This window comes from Watersipora subatra, chromosome 1, assembly GCF_963576615.1.
Source record: "Watersipora subatra chromosome 1, tzWatSuba1.1, whole genome shotgun sequence".
NCBI lineage: Eukaryota > Metazoa > Bryozoa > Gymnolaemata > Cheilostomatida > Watersiporidae > Watersipora > Watersipora subatra.
This window is the reverse complement of record NC_088708.1, coordinates 43,055,789-43,073,220: the sequence shown is the minus strand read 5'-3', so window position 1 is coordinate 43,073,220 and position 17,432 is coordinate 43,055,789. Positions and strand designations below refer to the sequence as shown.

The window sequence follows — 17,432 nt, the reverse complement described above, 5'->3', positions numbered from 1 at the left end:
GATTGTATAATCACTCATTCAGCACAAACTTACTTTTGAAAATCAGCAAATGCAAGCGATTTTGATCTAAAATAATCACAACACTTCCACAGTAACTCAAGACTAAAGTGTTGGCTGTAGTTATGAAAAATTGACCTCTCAGTCGATTACCCATAAATGTGCAGAAACAAACTCTAGTCTAATTATCTGTTATAAGTTAGAGCTTACCATCAATAAGAAACACAGTGACTCTAGGATCATCTTAATGAATTCTAGCGAAGCTGTGCAGCAACAAGGCAGCAAAGCAGCATGACAACAAGGCAGCAAAACAGCATGACAACAAGTCTTGAAAAATGTATGATAAATGGTTTTTACTATCTTTTGGTTATTTTGCCTTTTATAGCCTGGTTCAATCTAGCACTGAATTGTTATTTGTCTCCCTTGTTTTTTATTTGCATAATGACCTATATAAGCACTTCAACTATGCATAAACTGCACAGCAGTGTATGTTTATATTTTCTGACAAACTATACGCTTCTTGTTCATGTAACATTTATACACGCTTTATTAGAAACAATTAAAACATAGTTGTCATGAGATTAGCTGAGTTTACGTAAAAGCGCTGTACCAGCAGCAGAAACGTATATATAAACATATAAATTAGGCTTGTCTTCTTTAACAGTACAGCTAAAAAAGTTAGCTTCGTAACAAATTACTGCTAATTAGATCAGCAACAAAAGTTAATTTCTTCGCTACAGTTTAGTAATTACAGGTAAAAGTACTTGGAAGATAGCTGATATGTTGAACATTGCATCAACTCTGAGCAATTGGCTGCCTAGCTAAGCAATTATTCCAAAGATTACAACGCTCCAAATTGATATGAAGCTGTCTGGCCACAAACACATCTGTAAAAGTGTATAACATAAAAAACATTTTGTGTTGGTTGCCAAAATACTTCTATTTGCATCTAAGCGGAGCGAAAACTTTTAGATTAAAATTGCTGATGGCTTGACACAAAAAATTTATCCTAGCTCTGTGCAAATAGATACAATTAGACATTGAATGAGTGCTTCATAGCGCTTATAAAGATTATGTGGTTCTTGCACTCAAACATGCTACGCCATCAAACATTGCCATCAAAGAAAAATATTGAAGGGTGGCAACAAGTGGCAGCAAGCTAGTAAGGGATAAAGCAGCCGGATCATTCATTATTTGGCAAAAAAGTTTCTCTTGTAATAAATGGCTGCTAGAGAAGGTTAATTGTTGGCGGATATGATGAGTTGCGGTGCCGATGTTCCTATTTGACACAGTCTAGCCCATAGATCTGTTCTATTTATAGAGTAATATAAAGGTAACAGCGAGTATATTATTATGCAGCTTCTATAAAAAAAGCAAGCGATTTACGTAGATACCTGCATGCTATAAAAGAACACACAGGTTCAATGAACCAAGTATCCTTATCTATTATATGCTCGTGTATTTACTCTGCGGAGAATATATTTGGTAGCCACTCATCCTCGGGCAACCGTGCTGTGTTGTGAGACAAAAAGCGCTGATCTAGCCATAGCGGAAGGCTATTTGTGCTGCCGAAGTCAATAACTAGCATTAGCTAGTCAGCAGGTCTAACGTGGAGTCTGTGGTATTATTAGAATACTTAGTACCTAGATAGTTAGTTAATCGGGTAAAGGTTGAGCTGTGAGCTAGGGGTTGTGTGCTCAGACCGCTGCGAGCATTGAGCGCGAGCAACTAGATTACACGAGAGATCAACCAGAGCTTAGAGGCTGTCTTGTGACTAATGGCATGCTGGGGTAAGGATTATTGTTAGAATTATATCCCAATCAATAGGATTACCCTCATTCTTGCAAAACAGAACTGTGTGCTTTAATTTATGGAATAATTTATTTTTATCTACAAACCTCGATAAGGCTAACCATGACTTGCTCACTAAACTCAAGGATTGTTCCTATAGCAACATTTTGGCATGTAAATTATTTATGTACTGGATTGTGCAATCGTGTTTTTTCGACTGTTCATCTGAAGACTATATTTTAAACATTGTTTAGTTCCAAAGTTTAAAACACAGCTTGCTATATAACCTTCTTATCATCAAATTACTGGTTGTTACTGATAACGCGTTACTGATGCAATTACTATATTTTATTTATACTGTATATCCTCGCGCATAAGCCGAGCCTAGAAAAACAGCATGCAGGGACATCAGGTTAACTATAAAAATTTGAATATAAGCTGTCCCTATAAATCGTAAAATGCCGCACATATCTATCAGAGTGGAAGGCTGCGGAAATAGAGCGGCTTTTGCAAGCTTAATACAAAATGTTTCTGATAGGTGAGTAAGTGTATGATTAGCCTATTGTGTCTCCGCTTAATCGAAAGGAAACAATCATCGGTTTGCGTTGAGCCAGTGAAAAACAAGTTTGCACCTCATATTGATCTCAGATTTGCTTTTTCAAGAGCATATATTTATAGCTATTTGTTCTTCATGATGATCAGACGCGTTACAGCTACGTAGGTTTCACGAATTGTAGATCTATAGACTCCTGATAATTATCTATTGGGCAATAATAGTAGTGACACTGAGTATTTATTTTAACAGTAATAATAATGCCGTAAGCTATAGTAATAGTGGTAACTCGTCTGACTCGGAACATGCTCAACTTGTCAACCACGATGGTATGATGAGGACAAACAAGTGTCTGAACTGATTCTGCAATACCTTTGTGGCCTTTTTATGGCATCATATAATGTATAAGTTTACGCTAATTAATTTGGTGAAATGTTTTGAAAACTTATATGCCCTAATGTCAAATATTTGGTTTACCGAGTATTTGTCTTCATACAAATTTATTTGATAGTGACAGAGTTAATTATAGTGGAACCACTATTGTTGTTTTAATTTTATTATTAAAGTTAAAGTAACAAAGATTTGAATTATAGTTGATAAAATTAAATTGTTAAAATTTTTGTTGCTAAAATTAAAATAGCATAATGTCATTTCATTTGCTTTCAATCAGAGTTACACGCGTATAAACCGAAACCCTAAGTTTAAAAAATAATTTGCGGTTTAGAATCTGCTTATATGCGGGGAAACAGGGTAATACCCTTTTGAGCTCCAGTCTTCTAAGCTGCATGTCAAATGTTAATTAAACCTCATGCGTTAAGAATATATAACCTCAATCTTTGCGATTTACAGCTTTCAAGCTGAGCCAACATGCGGAAAGTGTAGTTATTTTATTACGAGATCCAAATAAAAATTATATTCAAGTTACTATTATTTTAATAAAACTTGTAATTGATTCTACTTTTTATCAGCATAAATAAAAAGACCTTTGTTATCCAGATAATGCTGATTGATAGAAACATGATGATTAGCTACTAATCAGTGTTGCCGAAAATTTTGCATAAAATGCTTACTATGATTTTGAGGTTTCATTGGCTTTTTTTCGTGCCTCCACATGTGGCAAAATTCATGCCTGATGAGTACAACCAAATTTAAAAATTATTGCAGTCCACCTCCTTGACCTTTCCCTAAACTCAAATCTTTTTATTTTACATGGTCGCTTTTTGAAATAAGTTTATCCATGAAAAGGTTCAAGTCTTTTTGGTTGGTAGATTACCAAAAAATTCCAATTAATTTTTTGTTGCTCAACAAATCAAATTGTTGGCAACATTTTTTATAATCAGATATAAAATTGTTGTGGTGGCTGAATCTATATTTTCAAGCAACTGAAAATACGAAAGGCAAATAATTGTCATTTGTAGATTGCTAGTTGTATATAGCTAGTTTGCTATATGCCAGTTGGTAGTTGCTGGTTATCATGCGCCAATCTTTATTTAAACTCACAATAATTGTTATGTTATTTGACTGTTAAAGCTACTATAAATACTGTCAGCTTGAAATTCTTAGTTATACATTGCCAGTTGTCAGTTGCTAGATGCTAGATGCTAGTTGCCAGCTGCTAGTTGCCAGTTGCTAGATGCTAGTTGCCAGTTGATAATTGCCAGTTGCTAGATGCTAGTTGTCAGTTGCTAGATGCTAGTTGCCAGTTGCTAGATGCTAGTTGCCAGTTGATAGTTGCTAGATGCTAGTTGCCAGTGGTCAATTTCTTGTTGTGGTGGCTGAATCTATATTTATACTCACAGTATTCATTTTGTTATTTGAAGAAGCTGCTGTACACACTACATTCATGCTGCAAGTATGTAGGAATGCAGTATGTCTATCGTAGTTATTGCATTATGATCATATTTTGTGTAATTGGCTAATACAGATTCATCCAAGTGCAAATTGTACAATTACAGACGCTGAATATTAAATCAACCAGCGGAAAACATACCAAGTTATTATCCACTATCTGTAGTACAAATAGCTTCAATAACTAGCATGCTAAGGTCTTCTAGAAAAGGAGACACCGTCTTATTTACGCTAAATCTCAGACTTTAGTAGTATGCAAACTCTTTGAACTATGTAGGTCTATGTTTAAACACATGTCTATGCTGAGCACTTTCTACACATGTGCAACATCTCAACTGCTGTTATTTTATGTGTTATGTTTTGGTCCGCCATTACATAACTAGTGTTAAAATAATATGCTATGTTCGGAAATGATAGAAAACATAACATATATGTGGTATGTATACGGTATATATGATGTATACATGATATATATATATATATACATATATACATATATATATATATATATATATATATATATATATATATATATATATGGTATATACGGTATATACATGTACATATAGTATATATATACTGTATATATACATCTAAACAGTATATATATATGGTACATATATACAATATATATACTGTATATATACATCTATACAGTATATATATATGGTACATATATACAATATATATACTGTATATATGTATATATACAGTATATATACTGTAGGGCCTATATATATATTATTGTATATATACATGTATACACCGTATATATATATATATATATATATGACACTTATGAATTAGCAAAATCTAATTGTTATATTATTTTGTTGGCTAACCAACGTATTTTACAAAAGAGAACAGTTCTATGAGTAGCAAAGTTGTATAAGAAGGAGTCATCGTTTGACTTCATTCGGCACACTGGCACGGCAGGTGTCGCTAACAACCATTTGGATGGGTTTGGTGGACTGATTCGTATGATAAATAAATTAGTATGATTTGGCTCAGGACAATTATGTCTACGCCCTATTTATACCGCTACCCCAACCTTATGTCTCTCTCATGATCCCTTGGGTAGGGCATAAACAATTAGCTGCTTGGCATCCTGTGATCACGAGAGTTGTGCTTCTACACAAATGCCTGCCATCTTCTTAGGCAGCGGTGTAACTAGTTGATATGAAAGGAATTTATTATTAATTTTTTGTTCCTGAATTAACATTTCTACGTTTGTTTAAAACTTTATTAAAACTATTTAAATTATTAACTTATTGTTGATTAATCAAATATCTAACATAATTATTCAATGGTATTATTATATTTCTCTTGTACAATTAGGCCAATTATTTTTCACATGTGCCAAGGTTATATTGCATGCTAACAACTAACCAGTAATTGTTAACTGTTAACTTCTAATTATTAACAGTTAACCGCTAACTGGTAACAGTTAACACATAACTGTTAATTTTTAACTGTTAATTTCTAGATTTTAATTGCTAACTAGTAACTTTTAACTGCTGTCAGCAGTAAACTTTTTAACTTTTAACTGTTGACTGTCAACTTCTAATTGTTAGCTGTTAACTGTTAAATGCAAACTATTAACTGTGAACTGCTAATTGTTAACAGCTAACACTTAGCTCTTAACTCTTAGCTGTTAATTGCTTACTATTGACTGCTAGCTGATAACTGTTAACTGCTCAGTTTGGAAGATAAACAAAGATATCTTAAACCAATTTTGCGCTGACATCACAATATAAAGATAAAAATAGCAAAGTCAACATACGGCAGCACCAGTGACTGATGCTGGTATCAAAATTTTTTTAGTTCTTCCCACTTTCTCAACTTCTGCATGATAAAAAGTACCATGACATTTATCTTATGCAATCCTTGGTTGCTTCTTGCTAGGGTACCTGACGGCTGAGAACACAATGCTGTCAGGCCACATGAATCAAATTACCTCATCACTAAAATCATCACAGTATATTATAATGCAATCTGTAGACTATATTACTTTTATATCCAGCAACACTTTTATTACATCGCTTAATATGCAGACATATTGATATTGCTCTATATAATAAATATTTAGCATGGGCGGGTATTACACTATTGCATCATGCGTATACACATAGAGGTGCATTATATAAATGTATGCTATACAAATATGTTGTAGATGAGCGCTTTGTCTTACACGAGTGATGATAAAGGAGCTGAAATCTCAGAAGAATCTGAAACTAAATCTCGGGACAGACCTAATGCGGGAGGCAGGTCTATTAAGGCTATGTGGAAAAGATTTGCTTTCAAAGCATCAAAAGTCAAATCAGGAGATAGCAGTTTACCTGCTTCGTCGGTGAGTACAAGCAGCTTACTATTTCTAACCCATCCTGGAGACTTACACCGCTTTAGAACCAAGGCTAAGCAATTTTATTATTATGAAGTTGTTTTAAGAATGTAGTGAATTCATAAACTAAGCATAAAAGTGAGACAGTCAACGGTTTGTGATCTCGTTTGACTCAGAATAACCCTGGCTACAATATCAGCCTCGGTTAGAAATTTTTTTTTATCGTAAGATCAAAGCCGTTCAAGCTAATAGCAATGTAACAAGTAAGAACACAGACTATCTAAAATCTACAATCTATAAATGAATGATTAGGTCTTTTGATTAATAAAACCATATTTTCTGCTGGTACATCACCACAAACTCCACTGATTTCCATCTTTTGACAAAAAAATTAGCCACACGCAAACTGTCCATTTTGCTCATGTGGTCTTCCTAAAATAAGTTTCATCTACAAATGCAAGTAAATGTGAATATCTTCAATTAGCCTGGTACTTTTGATATATAAATCTTTATTTGCATTAGAAATCATCAACAAACTGATGTTTTTTATTACGTGTCAAAACAAAAATGAAAAGACAGAAATCAGGAATTATTGAGTGAGTTGAACATAAGTGTTTTAAAAGTTGGTAATCTAATAGTATTGTTGAGGGGTTGGGATGGTTACTTGTAGATTAGAGTGACAGAAAGTTGATAAACTGAAACATACAATTATAGATGTAGTATGCTGTTGTCACGGAACAATCAATAATGTTTGTCATGTCGAATTTTAAAACCTGTAACACAAATGCAGAAACAGAACATACATTTGATACTGTTGAAGCTCCATACAGAAAGATTCGCTAAAATTATTTGCCAAATGATCAAAAGTTTCGAAAAGCTGCAATTTGTCATTTAAAAACTATGAGTCCTCGACCTTGATCTGAGAGATAATAAACATTCAAATGCAAAGTACAAAACTCATGAGACTCAGATGAGTCAAATTATTAGCATGATCTTCTGTTGTGCACAACTCCTTTATGAACAGACAACTCCAAGTTGCTAATGATCTCTATGCAAGGCATTTACTGGTTATGTCATTAAACTGCTAAACATATACGGCCGCACTAAATACTATTATAGTAGAGCTACAATATGCTATAAATATTGTACTATATTGTATTATAATATATTCAGCAATGTTATACTAATTCAATCTATGTTATAACGTATACATATTTGTATCATCTATCGTATAATACTATATCATGTACTATATGATATGAAACATAGATCATACTATAGACTGTTGCATGATATAACAACTCAAGCAAGTGTATATACTGTGGTTGTTATACCATAAAACAAACTGATAAAAAACAGCGGAATTAAAAAATATATACATTTGTCATATGAATGCACTTGTTATATTACACGATGTTATGTTACTTTATTGCATAGTATTATCATGTTATGCTAATTATCACCTCACAGAAAATAATATTTTGTTAGCTTTAATATGTTTTACGGTATTGTGTTGCAGCGCAATAAATCACGTTGCATGACATCATTACATTTCCCTATATCAACCCGTATTGCATATGCCATAGTATATTATACCTACTAATGTTATATTACACAAAGTCATTGAAGGCTATATTATGCCTTTCATGTAATAATGCACTGAATCATAGGTATGATGTTCACAGGGCGTCACAACCCATTGCAAATGTTACATCATGTTTTAGGATTACTCTACACAAAATACAAGCAGTGAAAGTCAACAGCATGACGCACTGTGTACAGATACAGCAGAGCGGCGCAACTGTAAGTCCTACTTGCCTGTCTTATAGTGCTGCTACGCCTTGACATATGAACTTAATCTCTTTGGATGTTTGCTTTGTATGTTGAAAGCGTTGTATGTTGAGTTAGATATTTTTGTAACAATACATTGTGTTTTCTTTAATCTGTTCAAAAGTTCAGAAACTTGACGATAAATGTTTCTAATGTTTACATGAAGCCTTGAAACAAATACCTTATGTAACTCTATCTAGAATGTTAAATTATGTTTATGAAAACAAATAGATAATGTAATAATAAATAAAAAGAGGGTTGTATTGTCAGAGGAATTGAAATGTAGCCTTGCTTTTACAGGAAACAGGTGATGCGTAGGTAAAGTTCATGGTAAAGATAGGAAGCTAGACTAAATTAGTTTGTGTGAACTATAAATTAACAAAGGATATTTGTGTGTATTTTATTAATATTTTAAACTTAATTATCACATCTCTATGCTTATTTTTTGCGTCATTTTTTCTTTCTTCCTCGCGACAACTACCAGACCGCTTCAGATGATTTTCGAAAAATTGTTCCAAAGATATTTCCTCATTTTTTTATTACTTCTTTCAATTCTGAGGAAAGCCATATTCCTTTTCACACTACTACTACAAGTATCAGTCTTCTTAGCATCCATAACTGTCAAACTAAACAAGGTGTATGAATCGCTATTTAGTATTATTTGAATGCTCTAGAGCTAAAATATATGAACAAAAACTGCCAACCTATTTACTAATCTACAAAACTGCAATTTTTTAATAAAATTTGGTTTTCGTAAATTAGTTAGATTTAATGTGTGCTTATGCTACATCATGTAAAAGATTATTCAGATATTGAGATGATTGTAAGTCATGGTTTGACTGTATAGTTTGAAATATCTCATATTATTTTCTGTACCATCCTTGATAATTGTTCTACAAAGTTTAAAATTTGAACTTTGTTTGCTTTATTTTGCGTAAACATCAGGTGACAAAACAATATTCAGATACACTCTGCCCGATTTAATTAGACGATTTAAACTAATGGTTCCCTGTTCGTTTTCATTGCTGCTCCCCCTACGACTGACGACTGACGACTGACGACTGACGACTGACGACTGACGACTGACGACTGACGACTGACGACTGACGACTGACGACTGACGACTGACGACTGACGACTGACGACTGACGACTGATGACTGTCAACTGACGACTGACGACTGTCGACTGATGACTGACCTCTTTGCTTTGAATGAAACAAAAATTCTCAAAACAATGAAAAACAGACATAACCGCAATATATGATAATAATATGTTATTGGAAGGTCATTCTAGGAGTCTAATGTTTTCACTCAGCAGACTATATAAAACAATTCACTTTATGATCTTTGATTTTTTCTTGCCTCTTCTTTACTATTATTTAATTAAAATGTGGTTCCTTGTGGGTAAGTGAAATATGCAGATCATTTTCAGCATTGATGGAGATGTTTATTTTTGATTTATACATGTGATGAAAATCCAAATTCACATAGCCAAGTTGTTGGCTGTTAAACAAGAGTTTTCAATGTTTTTCTGAGAGAGTTGGATAACCAGTCTTTGATTGATTCTTGTTCTCCTACAACAAAAGCTTGCACTCCTTAAGGGTGCAAGCACCTTTAAGAAAGGCGAGCACCCTTAAGGAGTGCGAGCACCCCTAGTCAGAAAGCCCTGATTTAAACCCTTTGTGTCTTTCCTCAGACTATTAAATGCAATGACTGTCCTAAGGCCTATCAGTGATTGGCTGATAGCAAAACTTTGTATTTTTTCTTTGCGTGATATTCAGTGAGTTTCAGTAAAACAATTCACCAAGCACAAAATCTTGTTGGTTATACAAAAATTTGTATAGGAGATAACCTATTATTAACGCTAGCGGACACTTGATAATTGTTGGGAGTGAATATATGTATATGTTACTCTGTCTATTAGAGAGGTAATTTATATCATGGTTTACAGCATCGGAGCCTGACCCTGTCTATGCTCTGTTACGCTGCGCTGCCGCTATCAGAAAAAACAGCAGCATGGAGGAAGGCTCTGCTGCAGGCAACACAAAACATCGACAGAACCATATCAACAGCTTTGTTAGCAATAGCTCAGATTCTTCTAGTCCTCTAACCGGTTTGTTCAGTCTTCGTAACCCATCAGTTTGACACAATTTTGGTTCTCAGTCTAAGCCACTTCTTAGTTTTATCTAAGCTTGCCTCATTTTCTGTACCATAACTTTTTATGCTCTATTAAGCCCCGCCTTGTATGCATGTCGCTATCACATAAATACCACCATGCACAACCTGCACACTTGTTACGCAATAGCTCGCATTTCCCTACTTTACCACCTAGCAAAAGAAAATTTTCTTGCTTTCAGATATATGTACCAGTAATCTCATAGCTGCATCTTATTTGTAGAGTTATCTCCCCCTTGTGTGTATCAATACGCTACACTGCCAACAAACCAGGCAGCCCTAATAACCAATCCATGCTTAGTCACTTCCTGCCCATGCAAACATCCCGATGTTCTTCAGGACTACTGTAAACAACATCTTATTAGTTTTAAAAATAGAAAGCGAAGAAACAAAAACAAATAATGTTGTCATTCATTGTAAACTTCATGTTGCTCTCACTTATATGTTCTATTCTGTACTTTTATTGTTTCCCATCTAAACCTGCATGTAATATAGTTTGCTTTTTTTAATGTAATCTATATGTTATAAATATTTGTTTTATTCACGTTTCTTCTGGCTATTCATGCATGGCTTGGATATATTTTATATTCATTTTTGTTGTACAAATTATATTGTTATCTTTTAAACAGCATTATTTAAGGTCTGTTTGCGTTGCTTCCTTTTTAACATATTATTATTTTCAAATCATAATTATTTTTGTAGATCAGCTTCTTTATGGACAATGCAAGCCACTAAATATACAACTTTATCACCTCGAAATAAAAACTATTAACTTTATATGACAGATTTGATCAGCATGTGCTTCCTATTCTTGACTTCTAGCTCTAGCCTTTCACATCTCTGTTTTGATTTGATTTGATTTGCAGAGCAACAAACTCTTGTAAACAATCATCTCTAGATAAAATATCTAGGAACAAGTGCATCTTTCATTATTATTTTAGTTATAGCTAGGTAGCTCTATGTAATGTATAGAGTTATCTACCATTATGTATATATTTAGAGGTCTTGGGCAGCGTAATGACAAAGGGAGACAACTCTTAATAATATACTTCACGAGTATTGAAACTAAGCTTAGTGACTATTGATTAGCTGACCTATATTGGGTCCTTAGTAGGGTCAGCTGATCAGCTCTCTCTATTTTTTGGGTGATGCCAGGTACCAGCTGTTGTAGTTAGGTTGTTAATTCATTCAGTTTAACCCCCCCCCTCGCCCGAATAATCTTATAGCTCGTCTCTATAATTACAGAGCTCCTACCTATAATACTAGAGCTTTTGCCTATAATACCAGAGCTTCTATCTAGAATACTAGAACCTCTACCTATAATACTAGAGCTCCTTCCTATAATACCAAGGCTTATACCTATAATACTAAAACTTTTACCTATAAGATTGGAGCTCCTACCTATAATACTAGAGCTCATACCTGTAATACTAGAGCTCCTACCTAAAAAATTAAAGTTCCTACTGATTATATTAGAGTTCCTACTTGTAATACTAAAGCTCTTACCTATAATACTAGAGTTGTACCTATAATACTAAAGCTCATACCTACAATACTAAAGCTCATACCTACAATACTAAAGCTCGTACCTATAATACTAAAGCTCTTACCTATAATACTAAAGCTCGTACCTATAATACTAAAGCTCTTACCTATAATACTAAAGCTCATACCTATAATACTAAAGCTCATACCTATAATACTAAAGCTCATACCTACAATACTAAAGCTCATACCTATAATACTAAAGTTCATACCTATAATACTAAAGCTCGTACCTATAATACTAAAGCTCTTACCTATAATACAGTACTAGAGTTCCTACTAATAATGCTAGAGCCTATACTGATTATACCAAAGCTTCTACCTATCATATGAGGCTTCCAGTTTTCTCTCCTAAATATGTAGAAGAGCCACAGACTCTCTACCTCTTGTCAATCACACCCTTCTACATTGACACTTTGATATGTACGTGCTTAGGCACAATCTTATGTGTCAATTAATCTGTATGAAACGTAAAATATAGCCTTTGGTACTAGTTGCTATCCATTGTATAGCCTGGCATAGACTGAAGTCATATTAATTACGTCTTTTTATATTTTGGCTGAGCACAGAGTTATCTTCCTCAACTTGAATAAGAATAAAATAATCCTGATTGTAGTTTATTTTGTATAATACCATGAAATAGGTAAGTAGTTAAGATAATATCACCTATATATGTATAACTTAAGTGTTCAAAATTTTACCACTACAAGACAAAACAGAATCTGGTTATAATATAATGGCATCTCTTGATATGTCACTTGTAAATATCTGCTTTCTATCGAGTCGGCTATATTCTATTGTCTACTATTATAGGCTATTTGTAAAATCTGTATATGTTTTAAACTTGAATTACAGGGAAAATTTCTTTTTTTTCATTACTATCTCACATAATGAGTTCTGTTGACATCATGTAGTAATTGGTGGAGATGCTTGTAATGATATATTTCTGATTCAACAAATGTTTAGTACGATTCATTCAACTCTCAGTTCACATATTTCCTCATCTCTGAGCCAACTTTTTACTATATCATTTTCCACTGTTTTGCTTTTTACAGCAGTATGGCAACTTTGTTTCCTATCTACTAGCAGTGTGACCATCTTATTTCCTCTCTACTAGTAGTGTAACCATCTTGTTTTCTCTCTACTAGTAGTGTAACCATCTTGTTTTCTCTCTACTAGTAGTGTGACCATCTTATTTTCTCTCTACTAGTAGTGTGACCATCTTATTTTCTCTCCACTAGTAGTGTAACCATCTTGTTTCCTCTCTACTAGTAGTGTAACCATCTTATTTCCTCTCTACTAGTAGTGTAACCATCTTGTTTTCTCTCTACTAGCAGTGTGACCATCTTATTTCCTCTCTACTAGCAGTGTGACCATCTTATTTCCTCTCTACTAGTAGCGTAACCATCTTATTTCCTCTCTACTAGTAGTGTAACCATCTTATTTCCTCTCTACTAGTAGTGTGACCATCTTATTTCCTCTCTACTAGTAGTGTAACCATCTTATTTCCTCTCTACTAGTAGTGTAATCATCTTGTTTCCTCTCTACTAGTAGTGTGACCATCTTGTTTCCTCTTTACTAGTAGTGTAACCATCTTATTTCCTCTCTACTAGTAGTGTAACCATCTTATTTCCTCTCTACTAGTAGTGTAACCATCTTATTTCCTCTCTACTAGTAGTGTAACCATCTTATTTCCTCTCTACTAGTAGTGTAACCATCTTATTTCCTCTCTACTAGTAGTGTAACCATCTTATTTCCCCTCTACTAGTAGTGTAACCATCTTATTTCCTCTCTACTAGTAGTGTAACCATCTTATTTCCTCTCTACTAGTAGTGTAACCATCTTATTTCCTCTCTACTAGTAGTGTAACCATCTTATTTCCTCTCTACTAGTAGTGTAACCATCTTATTTCCTCTCTACTAGTAGTGTAACCATCTTGTTTCCTCTCTACTAGTAGTGTAACCATCTTATTTCCTCTCTACTAGTAGTGTAACCATCTTGTTTCCTCTCTACTAGTAGTGTGACCATCTTGTTTCCTCTTTACTAGTAGTGTAACCATCTTATTTCCTCTCTACTAGTAGTGTAACCATCTTATTTCCTATCTACTAACAGTGTGACCATCTTATTTCCTCTCTACTAGTAGTGTAACCATCTTATTTCCTCTCTACTAGTAGTGTAACCATCTTATTTCCTCTCTACTAGTAGTGTAACCATCTTATTTCCTCTCTACTAGTAGTGTAACCATCTTATTTCCTCTCTACTAGTAGTGTAACCATCTTGTTTCCTCTTTACTAGTAGTGTAACCATCTTATTTCCTCTTTACTAGTAGTGTAACCATCTTATTTCCTCTCTACTAGTAGTGTAACAATCTTGTTTCCTCTCTACTAGTAGTGTAACCATCTTGTTTTCTCTCTACTAGTAGTGTGACCATCTTGTTTCTTCTCTATTCTCAGCTCTTTGATATTGTCTTTTTCATTTTTATCTTTCAATCCTATGATACTGTCATGTTTCTTGTATTTATAATTCATTCCTTATAAACTTCTCAATTTTCAAGTTATAGCTAGTGCGTGTTTACTTTTTCTCTTGCTGTGATGTTAGGTAGTTTTGACTTGGCTTCACAAGGGTGCTTGCAGTTCTCTACTACCATTATACATGTAATTATAAATGTCACCTCTATTGTAACAGCTAAAGGCGTTGCAGACTTGCCCTGCAAGGTTATCAAATGTTGACTGAATGACCATTTTTTTGAAATAATCAGGTGCTCCTGATTAAGTATCCATTTTCTGTCTCATCAGAGCTGTCAACTAGCTTACACTCCTAAATCTACTGCAGTCAGCTACTAGAGCGCTTACTTTTATTATAAAGTACGGTACCTTGGTAGCCAACCAGACGGTCCGCTTTAGAAATAAAATTGGCCAACATGATCTTAATAGCTTTTTTTTTAATGACTTTTTCAAATTTGCCAGCTTTAGCAGAGTTTTTCTCAATTTCTCATTTTGCCAATTTTCTTTAAAGCTAAGCCTTTTCCTTGTTTATAGTTAGTTTAGCTTGTATCAATAATAAGTATTGCAGTCACACTCATATTTGTAGTTGCCTTCTTTCCTTGCCAAAGCAATGAATAATAGTGACAAAGCTGAAAATGCAAGTTGATAAGATTGCCCCACCTGCTGATGAAACATAGCAAAGACAGCGGCTAGAATATGTCCGTTAATTCACTTGCATCTTTGTAAACAAAACTTGACAGATAAAGCTATGATCAAGACTGCAGAAGCTAGAAAAATTGAAGTACAGTGCGTATGACAAACGACTGAACAAAATTTTCATACATAGATATAGAAAACTTAACTCGTTAAGATCAGGTGCTGGTGCTGGCGCCGGTGCCGGCACTGGCGCTGGTGCTGGTGCTGATTAGGTACTAAAATACTACCTGCATTTATAGAGTGAAGACAAGCTGTTGATAATTTCTAAACATAATCAAGGCAAAGCTGATCAGTAGATAACTTTATTTTAAAATTTTATCTCAGTGATTACTCTTAGGCTAATATGCATGTTACAAACTATTCATGAAAACTTTATTAAATTTATCGCTCTATGATAAGAGTTGTTTCCTCACGGTAAATTTTACTGCAAGTAATGAGCATATAACTCCTGTTTATAGTTACTTTAGGTTACAATGTTGCATGTCCACGTAAGCCATGCCTGGCATATATGTACTTATGCTTCTCATAAAAAACCACCACCATCATTAGGTTCAAAATCATCACTGATGTCAATAGCGATGTATCTAGAGGCTGACAAGAAGAACCTGTTGGTTCAGATTATCAGACCTCACTGTAGACATGTACGAGAGCCTAATAGAAAAAATGAACAAATAATATATTTGGGTGATGAACAACAATATCAACCTATTAAGTAACTAGGTGAGTCAAACAGAATAATATATAAGAACATTTCAAGTAGAAATGAAGTCATAATATGGGTTATCACAATCTTTACGAACCTCAATTCTGCATTTAATGTCTTATTGGGTTTATTTAATTGTTCATGTTTTAGTGTTTCTTTATACCAGAAAACAATAATTAAAAACTACTTTGAAAATAATACATGAATCTTCCTTATGATCAGCTATTTGTTGAAATGCTTGTTACAGCTTTTTTCTATAAGAATCTCTTTTTCAGTTTTGATGTCGTTCCTCACCGGTTTTGTACAAAAACATGACCTCTCACACAACCTCTCATTTCACCTATCTCATGACCACTCGCTTGACCTTTCAGACGACCTTCCACACAGCCTTTGACAAAATCTCTTACCTGACCTTTCATTTGACCTCTCAGCTGACCTTTCACTTGACCACTAAGAAATAAGAAATCACCATTATTTTCATGATCAATAATTATCATTATAGTTCATTTTTATTTTCAGAACTTGAGGTTTTACCTGAATGATGAGAAATCACATGAGTTTATTGTCTTCATTTCAAATACATCATCAACACTTTCTCTTTCAGTCTCCACAACTGGTACCCTGCTCAATTTCTCATGGTTCAACATTTTCTCTACGATATTATAATTAGCCAGAGCAGTGTTCAAGGTCATCTTCTTTCTTTTTATTCAGTAAAGACTTTTTTGCTTATCATGGCATTCAACCAAAATATATAAATACACTACTGAATGCCCGGCGGCACACAAGTAATGAAAAATTTTTTGCATTGAAAATTTATTTTTAATTGACCTATACAACATTTACTATTTTAACTTATAAATGAAAGTGTTTGTCTATTTCTGTGTGTGTCCAGCCAATTCATAATTTAAATAATCAAAAGTTTGAGGAATAGCTAAAACAGATTGTTAAAAAACATTTCTTACTTCTTATGCTACAAATTCACTTAAGATTTAAAATAGCTTATAGACAGTGGTAGGTGATGTAGTTGCCATTAATCAAGTCTCTTTACTCAATGAATTTTAGTAACTTAAATTAGTAACTTGAGCTAATATTTTAATCTTTATTATAATAAGGGCTGTGTTTGTTCAAAGCCAGCTAATAGTGTTTTGAAAAAAGGTTGCTCCTCACAGGAATCAAACCTGTACATTAAACTATGCATGAATGTGAAGAAAAGCAGACTATTACTAAACCATGCAGCCATATCATCACACTGCAGAATAATTGCACATATTATCATTACACATGATACCCTCTCTACAAGCGTGCAAATGTGAAAGCATGCGTATTTTAACCAATTGCTATTACCTGGACATACGAATGACGACAGACAGACAAACACTTGATTTTATATATATAGATATAAGATATATATATTGATAGTTTTGGTTGATTAAGTAACATTGATTTGC

The 17,432-nt window shown here is 33.8% G+C and overlaps 1 protein-coding gene across 1 annotated transcript in view; it reads left to right on the top strand.

Annotated features, from left to right (window-relative positions):
• LOC137387886 (uncharacterized) overlaps positions 1 to 11,087 on the top strand; it is a 34,897-nt gene extending 23,810 nt beyond the window's left edge. Inside the window, exons 10-13 of the mRNA XM_068074400.1 lie at positions 6,363 to 6,539; positions 8,255 to 8,333; positions 10,313 to 10,474; positions 10,760 to 11,087. Of these exons, the coding sequence (XP_067930501.1) occupies positions 6,363 to 6,539; positions 8,255 to 8,333; positions 10,313 to 10,474; positions 10,760 to 10,938 (597 nt within the window). The 3' untranslated portion in view covers positions 10,939 to 11,087. The remainder of the gene's footprint in view (positions 1 to 6,362; positions 6,540 to 8,254; positions 8,334 to 10,312; positions 10,475 to 10,759) is intronic.
• The last annotated feature ends 6,345 nt before the right edge of the window (positions 11,088 to 17,432 follow it).